Source organism: Hyperolius riggenbachi, chromosome 8, assembly GCF_040937935.1.
Source record: "Hyperolius riggenbachi isolate aHypRig1 chromosome 8, aHypRig1.pri, whole genome shotgun sequence".
Lineage (NCBI taxonomy): Eukaryota > Metazoa > Chordata > Amphibia > Anura > Hyperoliidae > Hyperolius > Hyperolius riggenbachi.
The window spans coordinates 41,028,450-41,047,045 of record NC_090653.1 but is presented as its reverse complement, the minus strand read 5'-3'; the positions used below and the strand labels follow the sequence as shown (position 1 = coordinate 41,047,045).

At 45.6% G+C, this 18,596-nt stretch overlaps 1 protein-coding gene across 3 annotated transcripts in view; it reads right to left on the bottom strand.

Moving 5' to 3' along the window:
- Positions 1-2,865: 2,865 nt before the first annotated feature.
- ZBTB12 (zinc finger and BTB domain containing 12) overlaps positions 2,866-18,596 on the bottom strand; it is a 42,180-nt gene continuing 26,449 nt past the window's right edge. The window contains exons 1-2 of one of the 3 annotated variants that reach the window (XM_068250269.1): positions 13,116-13,193; positions 2,866-8,888 (exon numbers count right to left, since the gene is read on the bottom strand). In XM_068250269.1, the coding sequence (XP_068106370.1) occupies positions 7,267-8,637 (1,371 nt within the window). In that variant the 5' untranslated portion in view covers positions 8,638-8,888; positions 13,116-13,193 and the 3' untranslated portion in view covers positions 2,866-7,266. Of the gene's footprint in view, positions 8,889-12,374; positions 12,817-13,115; positions 13,194-18,596 lie in introns of those variants that run through there. The other 2 variants (XM_068250270.1, XM_068250272.1) reach the window with 2 other exon arrangements.

Sequence of the window (18,596 nt, the reverse complement as noted above, 5' to 3'; positions counted from 1 at the left end):
ACCTGGGTGCTCAGCAGTGAGAGCTGCTCTCTATCAGGGGGAACTAGGTGGGTGGAGTACCTGGGTGCTCAGCAGTGAGAGCTGCTCTCTATCAGGGGGAACTAGGTGGGTGGAGTACCTGGGTGCTCAGCAGTGAGAGCTGCTCTCTATCAGGGGGAACTAGGTGTGTGGAGTACCTGGGTGCTCAGCAGTGAGAACTGCTCTCTATCAGGGGGAACTAGGTGGGCGGAGTACCTGGGTGCTCAGCAGTGAGAGCTGCTCTCTATCAGGGGGAACTAGGTGGGTGGAGTACCTGGGTGCTCAGCAGTGAGAGCTGCTCTCTATCAGGGGGAACTAGGTGGGTGGAGTACCTGGGTGCTCAGCAGTGAGAGCTGCTCTCTATCAGGGGGAACTAGGTGTGTGGAGTACCTGGGTGCTCAGCAGTGAGAACTGCTCTCTTTCAGGGGGAACTAGGTGGGCGGAGTACCTGGGTGCTCAGCAGTGAGAGCTGCTCTCTATCAGGGGGAACTAGGTGGTTGGAGCACCTGGGTGCTCAGCAGTGAGAACTGCTCTCTATCAGGGGGAACTAGGTGGGTGGAGTACCTGGGTGCTCAGCAGTGAGAGCTGCTCTCTATCAGGGGGAACTTGGTGGTTGGAGCACCTGGGTGCTCAGCAGTAAGAGCTGCTCTCTATCAGGGGGAACTAGGTGGTTGGAGCACCTGGGTGCTCAGCAGTGAGAGCTGCTCTCTATCAGGGGGAACTAGGTGGTTGGAGCACCTGGGTGCTCAGCAGTGAGAGCTGCTCTCTATCAGGGGGAAATAGGTGGGAGGAGTACCTAGGTGCTAAGCAGTGAGAGCTGCTCTCTATCAGGGGGAACTAGGTGGGAGGAGTACCTGTGTGTTCAGCAGTGAGAGCTGCTCTCTATCGGGGAACTAGGTGGGTGGAGTACCTGGGTGCTCAGCAGTGAGAGCTGCTCTCTTGCAGGGGGAACTAGGTGGGAGGAGTACCTGGGTGCTCAGCAGTGAGAGCTGCTCTCTATCAGGGGGATCTAGGTGGGTGGAGTACCTGGGTGCTCAGCAGTGAGAGCTGCTCTCTATCAGGGGGAACTAGGTGGGTGGAGCACCTGTTTGCTCAGCAGTGAGAGCTGCTCTCTATCAGGGGGATCTAGGTGGGAGGAGTACCTGTTTGCTCAGCAGTGAGATCTGCTCTCTAGCTGGGGGCACCAACACTCCTTCCAGTTTGTAAATGGATCTTGGATCACACAAGCAACTTTTCCATAGTGAATTTCTGTGGATCAGCTGCAACAAAAACTGTAGTAATGGCATAGTCCCCTGTCAGCTTTAATAACGTATAATCTGGGAGAGTGAAGTTAGGGGGAAAGCACTAGACACCAGGGAACTGTATGGGGGACGGGGCCACTAGACACCAGGGAACTGTATGGGGCGGGCAACTAGACACCAGAAAACTGTATAGGGGATGGGGGGAAAGCATAGGCATGAGGGAACTGTATAGGGGGGGGGGGGGGGGGGGCACTAAACACTAGGGAACTGTATAGGGGAGAAAGAGGGCCACTAGACACTATTATTATTATTATTTAGTATTTATATAGCGCCGACATATTACGCAGCGCTGTACAGTGTATATATATATATCTTGTCACTAACTGTCCCTCAAAGGAGCTCACAATCTAATCCCTACCATTGCCATATGTCTATATTATGTAGTGTAAGTACTGTAGTCTAGGGCCAATTTTTTTTTTTTTTTTATATGAGAATATATAGTGGAGGGAGGCATTAGACACCAGGGAACTGTATAGGGGAGGGAGGAGGCATTAGACACCAGGTAACAGTATAACAGTGGTGACCAATAGATATTGAGGTTGGCCTGCGACTTAGTCCCAGTGATCTATTTTGGCCCTCTTTGTATTTGAGTTTGAAACCCCTCATAAAAGGAAACATACAGTATTAGTAATTAATTTTTTGTTTGCCAGCCATGGAGAATGCCCCCTTAAAACTTTCAAGGTTTACCATTCTAAAGTCAAACGTTCCGACATCTTTATTGATAAACTGACGTTATGATGTTATTAAGAGTTGAAGCCTTTTCCTTGGTTTTTTTTTTATATTTTATTTAAAACACAAACTAGTTCTGTTTGCAGTCGTTCACAAGATGACATAACCAGATCTACTAGTTAAATAAAAAACATTTTTGATTAAATTACAGACACATGTATTCTAGCAGTGAACATTGGGAATGGTAGCAACACGTCCTGACGCTGCCATCTTTGTTGTGGGCACAGGGCTAGATCTGTTAAGCTCCTCCCAGGGCTATACTACGTAGATGCTTGGAGGGCAGAGGGATTCCTGGAAACCTGGACCAGATTTATTCAGTAACTGTCTGGCATTAGGTGGCTGTGTCATGTTGGTCATATTGGTTCATAGCAAAAATTGCTGAAATTTTAAAGAGAACCTGAGGTGGCCATTTAAAAAAAAAAAAAAAGGGCTAGCCGCATCAGGTAGCATAAATTACTGCCACTCCCATGTCCCGAAATCACCAACAACCCCCCCCCCCCCCCAAACATGGCTGGGGAAGGGCTTGGCGCCAATTTCGGAATGGGGTGACAGCACGGGGCATACGGGACACAGAGTAATGCAACAGACCTCTGTGTCCCATTTGGCTTCCTCTCCTCCCACCCCCCGCCTCGGGTACACTTTAAAGGAAACATCCGAGCAGCTAAAAAATGAGCTCTACTTACCCGGGGCTTCCTCCAGCCCCTGACAGCCGCTATGTCCCTCGCCGCAGCTCCAGTGTCCCGGTATCCCCTTCGTTTCAGAAGCTAACCTCACCAGGTTGGCCTCTACAGAACTGCTTCTGCGCAAAACTCTCCAGACCACATAAGCGTGACCGACAGCTGCGCTCGTGCAAGCACAGTATAGGCCCACCTGGCGAGGTTGGCTTCTGTAACGGAAGAGATCCCAGGACACCGGAGCTGAGGCGAGGGACGTAGAGGCTGCTAGGGGCTGGAGTAAGCCCCAGGTAAGTAGAGCTCCTTTTTTTAGCTGCTCGTATGCTTCCTTTAAAGGTAACCATTCATTGTGGATGAGCCATAAAGCTTATCTCCATATTAATTTCTAACCTTATCTTTACAGGCAATCAAAAATATCCAGGTAACCATACATCACTGGATCTATGGGCAGATTGGCATGAGATAGAGTCATCTCTGATCGAATCTGATTAGTGAGGGATTGGTTATCTGCCAATACATTGCATAGCGATGTCCAACAGAATTCAGCAAGAAATCTATGAGGGCCCGTTTCCACTATCGCGAATCCGCATGCGTTGTCCGCATGCGGATTCGCACAGCCAATACAAATGGATGGGCCCGTTTCCACTTGTCAGTTTTGCTGTGCGTTTTTCTGTGCAGGATTTTTCTGCACAGCACAGCCCTCAGAATTCGCCTGCGTGTGGAATGCAGGCGAATCGCACACAATGTATTTAATAGGGAAATCGCATGCGTTTTCCTCATGCGTTTTTTGCCGCAAATTCGCATAGGTACCAATGTAAATTCACACAGGCAGTGACATGGTTAAAATCGCATATACCCTCACCTATGCGAATTTGCATGCGAATTAGCGGCAAAATACGCACGCGGAATCGCATCCGCATGCGATTTCATCAGCGGTGGAATCCAGGCGATTCCGCACCGCAGTAGTGGAAACGAGCCCTGAGAAATTGTCCTCTTGCCTCTGCCTACCAAGCTGCCCCCAAGTGTAAAGTGCCCCACCCCATCCCGTGCCCAGTTTTTTAAAGTCTCACCTCTCTGCCATTGCAGCTCCTGGCATCTTCCGATTTCCAGCGTCACCGCGAGCGCCTGTACCACGTGACTCGGCACATGTTGTGACCTCACATGTGCGCTAGTGTCACATGACACCGGCGCTCACAATGACAGCGGACATTGGAGGAGGCCAGGCACGTGGGATGAGTAGGTGGGGACACTTTACACTTGGGTGGACACTGGCTGGAGGTTCATTGATCATTGTGATATCGAACACCCTTACCAGCATTCCTGATCGATCCTTTTGACCAATTTCAACTGGAAATGGATCGAAAGATCAATCGGCCGACCATGCTGCGGCACTGATTCTCTGCCGATTTGATACAATTATCAAATCGGAATGTCGATCGGGACGAAATATTGAGTTATGTATGGGCACCGTAGCGTAAGAGATAACTATGTTTTTGTATGTCCCTGGCTGCGCAATGCATGCTGGGTACTTGCAATTCATCGCACATCTCCATACATGCATTGCGCAACCACGGAAATTTGAATAATCAGCGTGAATCTGCGGATTCTGTGCAAGGGAGATTGGGCTTCCATATGGACACGGGGGGCTACTAAGCAGCCCCCCATAAGTAAATGCCTGCTCTACCACCAAAGGCCGCACAATTAACCAATCACACTTCATTTATGAAATGTAATGCTCAGATCCCTTTAACGTTTCAGGAGATCTTGCTATGGTCAGATATGACCCAGGTGATGTACCAGTTTTTTTTTATTTTTCAATGCTGAGTTTTTGAATGGAAAAGAGAGTTACATGAAATCTGGGGGTAACGAATCTGCAGTTCGTTTCATAATGTGCTACTGTCATTTACACATAATAAAAGGCACAAGGTTTTGCAGAGTATGGCCACTGAAGACAGCTAACAATGCAGAGATGTTGGCGTAAAGCCCACTTTTATCAGCCAAAATGATCATGAATGATTGCTTCATCTGACAAAGAACAAGGAGCTCTATTCACACAGCCGCGATAAGCTCAGCGTGCGGGTTAGCGCGCGTAGTTTGTGCACGTAATAGAAAAGGTTTGCACGCAATAACTTTCCCGTTCATGCTCTAACATATGGGTTTACTTTATGAACTTTACAATTGAACTTCATCCCAATCAGTAGCTGAGCTCCCTTTCCCATGAGAATTCTTTACCTTTAAAATAGATAACCAGGAACATCTGTATGGCTGATATTGTGGCCCTGACAGTTTCATGTCTGTGAACCTCGCTGCATTGTGGGAAATAACGGCTGTTTCCAACATCCAAGCAAACCTTTTACATTTGTGGTTGTGTTTATAGATAATGACAGTTGCTGCTGTCTGTTTTTTTTTTCTTGTTTGCCAGAAGTTAAGATGATGACCTGCTGGATCAATAGATCAAGGTGGATCAAACTATATGAATGAATTACATGGCAAGTACCAATAATTTTTTAATCTATCTTCTATTTGTTAACTTCTCACTTTGCAATATATAGATTTTTTTCCCCTACTGCTATCTTATGGTAACCTTCCTCTTTGAAGTAAACCAGAGATAAAAAAAAATGTTTTATACATACCTGGGGCTTCCTCCAGCCCCATAAGCACGGATCCCACGCCGCCATCCTCCGCTGCCCGCAGCTCCGGTACAGAGTCCTGTAACTTCCTTCGGTCGCGGCCAGTCTGCGCAAGAGATGTGTGCCCTCTACAGTCAACGTAGAGATACGTAAAGAGCACACATCCTCTTGCGCAGACTTGCCGCGATCGGAGAGGTTGAGGCAGGGAACACACTTGTCTTTCAGTTTTCTGTGCACGTTTTTCTGCGTACTTTTTCTGCACACCAAGTGTGTCTCTATGCAGGAAAACGCGCCCGGTTTTTCACAGCAGCTAAAGTAATTGATAGAGAAAATTGACAAAATGTGCAGAATCGTGATGCAGAATGTCAATTTTTTTTTCTGCGTGCGAACAAAATATTAAGTGTGTACTAGCATTGATTAACACGAGTTCTCAGTTTTTCTGTGCAGAAAACGCGCACGAAAACAGACAAGTGTGTTCCCTGCCTGAAAGTAACGGGGCCCGATGCCAGAGCTGCAGCCAGCGGAGGACGGCGGCGTGAGAGCGATCCGTGCGCATGGGGATGAAGGAAGCCCCAGATATGTATATATAATTTTTTTTTAAAATCTCTGGTACACTTTAAAGCAATTTCAAATAAATAAATAAATAATAATAAAAAAAAAAGAACACTTACCCAAGGAGAGCGAAGGCTCTGGGTCCTATAGGGCCTTCCCGATCCTTTCACGGTCCCCTCGTTCTGGCGCAGTCACCCCCGTTAGTTATTTGACCGATAAGTCGAATACTTTTCTGTGGGGCTTCGGAGCCCCAGTGCTCCCGAAGACAGGACATTCCGTACTGCGCATACGTAAACGCGTTCTCTCTCACGCTCGGGCATGCGCAGTATGGAGCCGCCTGTCTTCAGGAGCACTCAGGCTACCAAAGCCTCCCGCTGCATGAGATATGAACAGGGGTGCCGGCAATGGAACAAGGGGACTGCAAGAAGGATGGGAAGGCTCTATAAGACCCAGAGCCTCTCCCTACGCAGGTGAGTAACTTTTTTTTTATTTGAAATGGACTTCAGATTTGCTTTAAAGGATATGCAAGGCGATGGGTTAAATCTATATTTAGTTACCTGGGGCTTCTTCTTCCAGCCCCTAGAAGTCATTTGTGTCCCTCGCCGCAGCTCTGGTCTTCTCTGGTGTCTCACTGGCAGCCTCTGAGGATCGCCAACCCCCGATAAGGCGGTATCTTCTGTGCATGTGTGGGAGCCCACGTCATTGAAAACCTCAGGTGCAGTACGCTCCCGGTGATGTGCAGAAGACACCAACCCATCGGGGGCTGGCGATCCTTAGAGGCTGCCAGTGGGACGCAGGAGAAGAACTGTGGGAAGGACAAGAAGCCCCAGGTAAGTGAAGAGATATTATTCCATCGCCTTACTTATCCTTTAAGCCAATGAAAAACAATTACAAGAGACTGTTCCAGCCAACAGACTCCCTGCAGCCAATGACAGAGCTCCAAACAGTTATCATTCCCCTGTGAAGTGCCTCCATGGAGTTGCTCTGACCAGTTCCCACACAGAGACTGAACACACCTTCTGCCACTGGAAGTGGAGTGAGATCTATTCCAAGGCTAGTCTGCAGGGAAGCTTTTGTTCCACTGTAACAAATCCAGGCCAGGACCACACAACCATTTATATTCTCCAATGATCTCCTGCCTTGGACAGCTTTAGTAAATTAGGCCTGTTGCCACCATTTTATAAGTCCAACTTGTCAATCTGGCAGTCACAGATGTGGAAAGACAAAAAAAACAAAAAACACTAAGACTAAAAAGTACACTTGGTAGTAGATTAGTGCAATTGCAATGCGGATAAAACCATTTTTTTCTTCTTTTTTTTAAAGCATAAACGTGGGTCTTACTACGATCCATCTTAGGTCCTCTCAGCCAGTCCCACATCCCATCAGGATATTCATCTCAGCCACGCCCGCGGCCAGGACGTTCTGAGCCGTGGTCTTCCCATGCTGCTCCTTGAGGTGGCGCCTTATAGCGGGCTTGTGGGCAAACCTGACGTCACAGTACGAGCAGCGGTAAGGCCGTTCGCCGCTGTGCAGGTTGAGGTGATCGTGTAAGGTTGACTTTTGGGTGAAGCATTTGCCACATATGTTGCAGGTGTGGGATTTGACCCCCCGGTGCACATTCATGTGTCTGTTAAGGTTGCTGCTGTGGTTGAACTGTTTGCCACAACGAGGACACATGAAGACAAAATGCTTGGCCCGCATATGGAACACCAGCTTCTCAACCCCTTGGAAGGACTCATCACACTTGCAGCACCTTAAAGTCCGTTTGACTCCTGCCTGTGTGTCTTCGAAGACCATTGACCCAAACAGTGCTGCTCCTCCCATACTTAAAGATCCATCACTCATAAAGCTGCTTTGACAGGCACCCATGCCCCCTTCTAGAACCTCATCATCATCTTCGTGGTAGCTACTAGGGATAATGAGGACTCCCTCTCCATTATCCATATCATCACTGTAGACAGCCTTCATTTCTCCTCCTCGTTGGCTAGATCCTTCCCCCGTTTCTCCTCCTTCAACAGTAGAGTTGACTAGAGCCTCTTCTGGCTGTACCACTACATTTTGGTCATCTTTTGCCCAAGGCCTCTGTCCTTTTTCACCTCCTGCACTGTCTGCACCAGACTCAAGTTTTACTATACATACATTCGAGGAGGATTCTTCTTCTTCCTCCTCTTCCTCTTCTTCATCTTCTGCCATCATCAACAGCTCCTCTTCACTGTCCTCTGCTGTCTTAATCTGTGACTTCATTGACTCAGAATTATCCGAGGGTCGACTTGAGTACATCGATGTCGTGGTCGATGAAGGGTTTCCAGTGGGTGGGGTTCTTTGAGACTCCACCAAGCCTATCTGAGGATCAATAAACTGGCACAAGGCTTGGCGGCACTTTTCCACGACATGTTCCATCTGAAAATAGCTTGCAGCTGTTAAATAGTTAACAATCTCCCTGACGGGAAACTGGAGGTGCCCCGTGTAACATGAAAGGAGAAGATCCGACACCACTTTGGGTCCGTGCATGAGGGAAACCTGGAGCTGAGAAATGGGGTTTAGAAGGAACTGGTCTCTGAGGAACGGAGAGCAAGCTGCCAGAACCACTCGGTGACCCTTGAATTTTAGACCATTAGAGACAATAGTCACGTCACAAAAACGTTCCTCTGAGCGCAGCAGGTTCATGCTTCGGAGGGTAGCTGCCTCATGGCCAGGGAGTTCAAAGTGCAGCGTGTGAGGGGTAGAGGTCATCTTCGGCTGTGGATCCAAAATTACCTCTTAACTTGCAGGTTGGATGCTGTAGGCCCTTTTCTTTCCTCGATAGACGCTTGAAGTCTTAATTTTTTGGGTGACTTGCAATAGGAGTAGTTTGTCCTCCGGTGGAGGAGAGACAGAGACGGTCACTGGAATATTGTAAGGTATTTTGATATGGAAGGTGCTTATCGGTATCAGTGCTCCGCTGCCATTGAAGTGAGCAGATCAAAGTTCTGTGAGGGCATCACCTGAGTAAAAGAGAATGGCCATCAGTATGAAAGTCAGCATATATTGTTTCAGCAGAAATGGTTTAAAGTGAACCCGAGGCAAGAGTGATATATATAGGCAGCCATATTTATTTCCTTTTAAACAATACCAGTTGCCTGGCAGCCCTGCTCAGCTGTTTTGCTGTAGTAGTGGATGAATCACACCAGAAACAAGCATGCAGCTAATCTTGTCAGATCTGACAATAATGTCAGAAACACCTGATCTGCTGTATGCTTGTTCAGGGGCTATGGTTAAATGTATTAGAGGCAGAGGATCAGCAGGACAGCCAGGCAATGGAATTGCTTAAAAGAAAATCCATTTGGCAGCCTCTGTATCGCTCTCACCTCGAGTTCACTTTAAGACCCTATCTACACTTAAAGCTTAGCTTTAAAGAGGAACTCCAGTGAAAAATAATGTAATTAAAAATGCTTCAATTGTGCAATAATTATGTATAAATGATTTAGTCAGTGTTTGCCCATTTTTTGGCAGTTGGAAACAGCTGTAAAGAGCTGTTATTTCCCACAATGCATCAAGGCTCCCACAGTGTGATGTCAGAACCATGGTCCTGACATCACACTGTGGGAGGGGTTTCACCACAATATCAGCCATACAGAGCTCCCTGATGATCTGTTTGAGAAAAGGGAAAGAGTTCTCATGGGAAAGGGGGTATCAGCTACTGATTGGGATGAAGTTAAATTCTTGATTACGGTTTCTCTTTAAAGAGAATCTGTACTCTAATATTCTTACAATAAAAAGCATACCATTCTATTCCTTATGTTCCCCTGTGCCCCTCTGTGCTGTTTCTGTCACTCCCTGCTGCAATCCTGGCTTGTAATTAACAGTTTTAGGCAGTGTTTACAAACAAATGACTGGCTTCTAACCAGAGTATCATAGGCTGAGAACAGCTTACTGTGTGATTCATGCAGAGCTTGGAGGGGGGGGTGTAAAGCTTCTGCCAATGACAAGCAGTGCTGCACATTCCACACATTCCAGCCTCTTGCCGACAGACACGACAGAGGAAAGAAGATAAGATTTATTACAGAGACAGTGCAACTAGAAAAGGTTGTAGTAAGACAGACCACATCAAATCAGGTATAGGAACTTATAGAATAGAAAAAATAAGGCTCAAAATTTTGTTACAGAGTCTCTTTAAGTTGCATCACATTTGGCAAATGGGATGCAATGCGGTGCAACTGAACGCATTAAGTGTAAATAGGGCCTACAAGAAAATGACATGTTTATTTTCATTGTATTCAGGCCCAAATTTGCCTCACAGGAGCCTATAGGCACAGATGTCCGGTTACCACAGACTTTGGCCTACATGAACCTACAAACACCCCACCAAACTGCACTGCAAGTGTGCTGGCTGGCCCTGCTGTCACTTCTCTTGCCCGTCATAGATAGCTACAGGTGCCCCTTAGTATTAAGTAGGCAGAAGGGCCCTCAGTATTAAGTAGTGCCTACAGTGCCTTATGGTAAATCCGGACCTGATTGTTTTAGCTAGGCTAATGGCAAACATTATTTCAGCTGGCTTACTTTATTTTTATGTGCACAGCTATTCCACAGTGTATTTCACAGAAAGCGGCAGATTGAGAGCTTGCTTACCATTTGGTGGATTGCTCCAGGTGATGGAAATTAGTAACTGTGGCTGCTGTTCTGTGCAGCTGACTACCTGCAGCAAGGTGTTGTGATGTTTGATTTTCAGACAACAGACGAACCCCCGGTTTGTTTTCCCCCAGCTAAAAGGGCTTCCCCAGGGCTGTGCAGAGAGTTGCAGCGGAGCTCACAATCACCTATCTGCCGATGCGCTATTTTTCTGTCTACGTACGTGCCACAGGTAAAGTATAATATGGAGGGCACATTTTACACTAGACGGAAAGCGCCGGTGGCGGCAAGGCAGCAGATGCGGCATCACAAGGCCGCTTTCATGCTGGAACTGATCGGGAATTGGCCTGCGGTGTATGGCAGGCAACAGAATGCTTGCTAATCAGATTGGATTAGAGAGAGATCGGTCTCTTGGCTGATCTCCCCATACATCACCTGATATATGGGTACCTGTAGCGCATCCATTGTAAAACCGAGGTGATAGAAAGTGTGGATAATGAAAAACAATTGAGCTGCCCCTCTCTAATTCCTTGTTAATTACGGTAACTAGAGTCCTGTTTCTCCTTTGTATTATATAGTATATCCCCTGCTTCTGTACACACTAAATATGTGTCACCCAGAACAATCTTCTGTGATTACTTCAGGGCAAAATCTAGTGTGAATACACAGGGTCCCCTTACTTTAGCAACTTCCCAGACAGCAATTTGTTTAAGTACACCTGAGCTGAGAGCGAAATGGAGGCTGCCATATTTATTTCCTTTTAGGCTGCTTTCACAGTGGGACGTTACAGGCGCATGTTACAGCAGCCTGTATCACATCCCAACTCACAGCAATGAATAATCAATGGGCTGTTCACAGTGCCTACGTTGCGTTACAGGGTAACGCTGGATGTTCTTTGAAAGTGCAGCATGCTGTGCGTTTCATGCGGTGTTAGCCGTGTTAGAATGCTTGCACATGCGCAGTTTTGTTGGAGGAGGGGAGAGTCCACTAGTGCTCCTAGCCACATGGCTAATTAGTATGCACTGCATTGTGTGACGTGCAGTGCTTACTTCCCGGAGCGGCCGCTCTGCGCAATTAGCTGGCGGGACCACGTGATGCAGAGTGTTCCGCTCACTTGGTCTCCACCAGTGCATGCGTTAAAAAGTACGCATCACGGACGCATCAAGAGCCGCTTAACGCGGCTCTATGTAGCGCCCTCCAATACCATCACCATGCATTGCGATAGGGGCACTGGTATTGTTTAAAAGAAAATAAATATGGCAGTCACCATATCCCTCTCACTTCATGTTCCCTTTAATTACTGTGGTCCTTTAAGGTCATTGATCGATCGTTAGGGTGACAGTGCAGGGGGAAAGCATTTTATAGATACACTGCTCAGCTATAGCCAATCAGTGAGTACTGTTCTATAGCGAGGGGAAAGGAATGACAAGCAATGCATGGCAAGTGGCGTCCTGCAGTGCAGGTAAGTTAGAAGATAAGGATCCGGTTTGTCGCTTGCTATTTGCAGTGGTAGATCCCTAGGCGCTAGGCTACTTTAGGGGACCCAGCAGGTAACCTGGAGAAATACAACTAACGTGATTGGGTGGGCGGAACCCTCCTGAGCTGCCAGGCTTCCAATAGGTTGTAGTAAACGTTGCTCACACTATTTGGCCAATCACAATGCTTTGTTCTTTAAGAAGGAACTGTTATTGGACAACTGTGCCCTATGAGGTTGTCTGCTGGGTCCCCTAAACTAGACTAGCACCGATCCCTAAATGTAGCAGCTGTACACACGCTAGTTTTACGGCTGAGGCACCGCAGTATGGTTGTCTATACCCAATGATTATCTAATGTGCATTTGAGGCTTAATAGCAAGTACCCACCGTATGATACTTGTGGTGATGTTACCCGACGTTGGGCAACATCCCTTAACATAAGCATGTTAAACGATGTTGCTCCGCACTGGATCGCACACCGTTAAGCAACGGACATGGCAGTTCAGATCAGATAGATCCCCGACGACTCTCACTGAAAGTACCGCGATCCCTTGAAGTCTTCTCGCGCCTGTCGTGTAACATCGCTCACGTCTGCCTTCTGGAAGATGGATTGGTAGAGCGCTTGTCGTCAGGGAGACGTTGCTGGATCCATCTCTCTGCATCGCGAGGTGAGTACATAGCTTTAGAGACGGAGGATCAGGAGGACAGGCAGGCAACTGGCGTTGTTCAAAACGAAATATGTCTGGCAGCTTCCAATTTCCTCTCGCTATCAGAGTCGCTTTAAAAGTGCAAAGTGCACAGCAGGTCACGCTTCTTTCGAAGCAGCCTGTTAACCATTGCTAACCTGAAGCAACACGCTGAATGCAAGCGATTCTCTTAACCCTATCTGATCTGGCTGCTGCCGAGTGAATTCCACAGAAGCATGAGCTCTGAAGGGGTTAAGAGCGCTGCTGGTCTGAGCGTGTTGCCTTTGCTTAGAAATGGTTAACAGGCTGGATCTCTAGAGTAGAAAAGTTTCATATGACCTACCCCATCCTGCAGGAGACTTGTACCCCTCCCTCTTTTCCCTCCATCTCCCCACTCTCAGCTTCTACCCCCTTTTTTTTTTTTAATTTAAAGGTACATTACCTCTCCACACTCAGGCCTGTCCAGGGGTCTCTCCTCCCCTTCCTGTTCCCTTCCTTTCTTCCTGGCTGCCGCCTCCCAGTCCCTGTCTGCAGGATTTAAAGGGGCATTGCTCCTGGCTGGAGAAAAGTGAGGATGGGCTTTTCAGTGTGACAAGCCAGACTTTAACCCCTTCAGTGCAGCAGTGTGATATGTGTGACATTGGCCAGGAGGGGGCGGTGTGCTATTAGGAGCAATGCTTTACATCTGGGGACAAGGACAGAAGTGAATGATTGTGCATGTAGGCTCAGTGCTAATCTTAGGAAAGCATAATAAAAATATTACTTATATATATGTTTTATGCAGCAGAGACAAAGATCAAAAGGCTTTAGTACTGGGATCCATTAGAGCTGTTTCAGCAGCGATTTTCGCTTTCTAGGAAGAAGTAAAGGATACATGAAGCAAGAGAGATACGGAGGCTGCCATATTTATTTGCTTTTAAGCAATACCAGTTGCCTGGCTATCCTGCTGGTCCTCTGCCTCTAATAATTTTAGCTGTAGACCCTGAACAAGCATGCAAATCAGATGACTGACTGAAGTCTGACTAGATTAGCCACATGCTCGTATCAGGTGTGTGATCCAGACACTACTGAGGCCAGAGTGATGAGCAGGACAGTCAAGCAACTGGTATATGAGAGCCATCATATAACTATCAATTCAGGTGTACTTTGTTTATTATCTTTACCAGCAGCCTCCACATTATTGCATTGTTATATAAAGCCAAGTGCGTACGTTAAAAAGGGGCGCTGGGAAAAAAGGGCGCCGGGTTTTAAACGATAAGCATGGATAACGTTTAAAAATGTATTGTACTGTATTTCGTTTAAAATTAATGTTTTATAAAGTTATAAATCATTAAATAATGTGCATTAAATCGGCAATTGTAAAAACGTTAATCTTTTGTTTAAATAGTGAAACGTATAATAACGTTTAAAAAAAAATTACTAAGTAACCCTCCCTGTACCTACCCCTATCCCCTAGACCCCCCTGTTAGTGCCTAAACCTAAGACCCCCCTGTTGGTGCCTAAGTAACCCTCCCTGTACCTACCCCTAACCCCTAGACCCCCCTGTTAGTGCCTAAACCTAAGACCCCCCTGTTAGTGCCTAAACCTAAGACCCCCCTGTTGGTGCCTAAACCTAAGACCCCCCTGTTGGTGCCTAAACCTAAGACCCCCCTGTTGGTGCCTAAACCTAAGACCCCCCTGTTGGTGCCTAAACCTAAGACCCCCTGTTGGTGCCTAAACCTAAGACCCCCCTGTTGGTGCCTAAACCTAAGACCCCCCTGTTGGTGCCTAAACCTAAGACCCCCCTGTTGGTGCCTAAACCTAAGACCCCCCTGTTGGTGCCTAAACCTAAGACCCCCCTGTTGGTGCCTAAACCTAAGACCCCCCTGTGATAAGCATTAATAAAGTTTCAAAAACATATTGTGCGGTTTTTTTCGTTTAAAAATAATGTAAAAAAAAAAAAAAAAAAAAAAATATGGTACTGTTTTTCGTTTAAAAATAATGTTTGAAAAAAATATTGTACTGTTTTTCGTTTAAAAATAATATTAAAAAATGTATAAATCATTAAATAATGTGTAATCATGAGAAGCAGTAATAAAACATTAAGTCTCCGGGCGCCGCTTTTAAAACGTTATTTTTCTCCGGCGCCCTTTTTTCCTATCGGGCGCCCATTAAACGATATTTATTATGGGAGTGAATGGCGGCGCCCGATTTGTCCACTAGCCTCCTGCGCCCTTTTTTACTGTTACCAAGCCGCGTACCCATGGGAAGACCAGGGAACCCTGCTGACAAATGATCATTCCCTGATCTCTCTTTCAACGCTAAGGCTGCTTTGACATTAAGACGTTACAGGCGCACGTTAGAGCAGCCTGTAACGCAGCCCACCGCACAGTAATGAAAATTCAATGGGCTGTTCACAGTGCCCACGTTGCGTTACATTGTAACGCAGCACGTCCGTTGAGAGTGCTGCATGCTGTGCGTTATGCGCGGCTAAGCCGCGTTAGACTGTGCGCACATGCTCAGTAGTGTTGGAGGAGGAGGTCTTCCCTCCTCCTCCTCGGTCAGGCACATGGCTAATTAATATTCACTGTACGGTGTGAAATGCAGTGTTTACTTCCTGGAGCGCCGCTCTGTGCGGTAATTGGCCGGCTGGACCACGTGATGCCGCATGCGTCCAAGAGTACGCATCACGGCATCACGGACGCCAGAATGAGCTGCACAACGCGGCTCACTCTGACATCCACATCCAAGAGCACCAGGCGTTGCGTTAGGGGCACGTTATGCGACCATAACGTCCCCTAAAACGCAACGTCTTAGTGTGTAAGTAGCCTAAAGGTGGCCACACACCATACAATTTTTAAAATATCTTTTCAATTCAAGAATTGCAATCAATTTTTCTGACTGATTGTAACATTTAAAAAATCTGACCAATGCACTACACACCTGTGTTCAATTTTTACCCAGTTATGAAAAAGATGATTGAAAGTTCTGAGAAAATTGCATAAAAGTATATATAAGGAAACTGACAATCTACCCTACACCATTCAATTTTCAGAAAAATTGATCAGAAAAATCCAGCACTCTCGATAGACTTTATTTGAATAAAAAGGGAAATCCTATCAGATTTCTTGCTTGAATGAAAAAAAAAAAAGCTTTCGATTTTTCAGAAAATCTGATTGTTTTTATGGAATTGCCGTAAAATCAGATCATTTTATCGTATCGTGTGTGTGGCCACCTTAACACAGATTTGACATCGATTGAAATTCTGTGTACAGTGTCTGGAGGGATTTGAGCAGATAGATCCTTCTGATCAGAAAATGATCAGCTAGATAGAGGCTAGGAACTTACTTAGCAGAAATGCCAGTTTTTGCGGACAACGCACCGTTTTTGCCGCTAATGGAAGTCTATGAGCGGCATGAAAAAATGCATATGTGTTTTGTATGCGTGCGTTTTTAAAAACCCTGGTTTTGTTGCATAATATTCAAAAACGCATCAAAAACGCACATAATGAAAGTCAATGGGGATGCAATGTATTGCGTTTTGTATGTGGTTTTCATGCGTTTTTATATGCTTTTTATAAATGTTTTGTGATGTATTTCCGCTTCCTGTTGTCTTCCTATTGATTTGCAAAACACGCATGGAAAACACATACAAAACGCATATGCGTGTTGTATATGCAAACCGTAAGTGCATAAAAACACGCAAAACGCTACAAAAACGCATATGCGGGAAAAATTGCAAGCGCACCAAAACTGCACTAAAAACGCACACAAAAAAACGCACAGTACATACAACGCATTCTTTCCCACTCTGTTATGTGTGCACCTAGCCAGAGGCATCTATCTGTTGGCCATATCGACCAGAGTATGGCCACCTTAACCACTTCACCACTGAGGGGTTTTACCCCTTGAACACCAGAGCAATTTTCACCTTTCAGCGCTCCTTCCATTCATCCGTCTATAACTTTATCATTACTTATCGCAATGAAATGAACTATATCTTGTTTTTTTCGCCACCAATTAGGCTTTCTTTAGGTGGGACATTATGCCAAGAATTATTTTATTCTAAATGTTTTAATGGGAAAATAGGAAAAAATGTGGGGAAAAAAAATCATTATTTTGCAGTTTTCGGCCATTATAGTTTTTAAATAATGCATGCTACTGTAATTAAAATCCATGAAATGTATTTGCCCATTTGTCCCGGTTATTACACCATTTAAATTATGTCCCTATCACAATGTTTGCCGCCAATATTTTATTTGGAAATAAAGGTGCTTTTTTTCAGTTTTGCGTCTATCCCTAATTACAAGCCCACAGTTTATAAAGTAACAGTGTTATACCCTCTTGACATAAATATTTAAAAAGTTAAGTCCCTGAGGTAACTATTTATGTATTATTTTTTTTTAATTGTAATTTTTTTTCTTTTTATTACAAAAAAATAAATAAATTGGGGAGTGTGGGAGGTAATGAGTTAATTTATAGTGTAAAAGTATTTATTTGTATATGAAAAATGTTTTGGATGTAGTTTTACTAATTGGCCACAAGATGGCCACAGTAATTTTTTGTTCATGCGACCTGTAAGCGTCGGAAGTACGCTTACAGGAAGTTTAGTGAGGCTGGGAATTTTTTTTTTTTTCACAATGGTCGCGCTGCTGGTTTTTCCCGTTCATCGATCTCCGGGGCGAGCGGCCGGCGACGTGCACGGGAGTGCGGACAGCGGCAGTAGTGGCGGGAGGTGCATATATCTACGCTCCTGGTGGGGAAAGGGTGTTAAAAGGAGTATAGATATACGCACGCGTGATGGTAAAGTGGTTAAAGGACCATTTCCACTAGCATATTACAATTCGTGTACGTTTTTCTGTATGCTGATTTCCGTTTTTTCCCCATAAATGTTAATTAAAAATGTGTAAGCTTTGTGAATCAACCACAATAATATTAGAAAAACACTCAGCACCCTTAGGGCCCATTTCCACTATATCCAAATTCGTATTGGGATTTTCTGAGTTAAAACAGAAATTAATGCATTTCTATGGAGTTGTGTCCATTGAATGCAGATTTTCCGATGTGATGCAGAGAAATGATGGATTGCATGCTGCAGATTTCTGGATGAAAAGTGTACTGGTTAAAGGCTCTGACACTGGAGACCTTCCTGTTCATCTCTTCCTGTTCAGTACGCCAGCACCTATTCAGTGAAGAGACCTTGGGCAAGACTCCCTAACACTGCTACTGCCTACTGAGCGTGCCCTAGTGGCTGCAGCTCTGGTACTTTGAGTCCGCCAGGAGAAAAGTGCAATATAAATGTTCTGTGTCTGTCTGTCTGCATCGGTTTCCCACATATTGATTGTTAACCACACAGAAAAGTTGCATTAAAATTCACAGGAATAAAACCTGGAAATCCACATACAGGAAAACTTATGCAAAATGTTACAGAGCCTATTACTGACTTGCAGGGTGGCACAGTGTACAGGCAGACAGTGTTTGGTTGAAGCCGGCTGCTAGAGATCTGACCGAGGTCTGACTGAGTGTGACCCGCTGTTGTCACCTGACCTCCCTACAGACACACAGAGCAGTGAGCAGTCACTGAGCACATGCACCGCACCAGCACACCGTCCACCAGTTACAAACACAGCCGTACTTGTTTCTTATAGAAAGGACCATAGAAGAAAATGCTATTGCACAGTCTTGCACTATAAAGCTTGGTATAAATTTTATTTTGCACATATACAAAAATTCAAAAGTTCAGCACATTTTGTAAAGACTTATTATCCATACGAACAATCTCCATTAACTGTAGAAAAAAGATGTCAAGAGACTGGTATATGATCTGGCTTGACGTGGTTAGCAACTTATTCAGGCAACGACAAATGTTCATTTCGGGCTTATTGTGTGCCCTTTATCAGGCCAAAGTATACAAAAGTAATTCTATAGGGCCCAGTCAGCTAGAA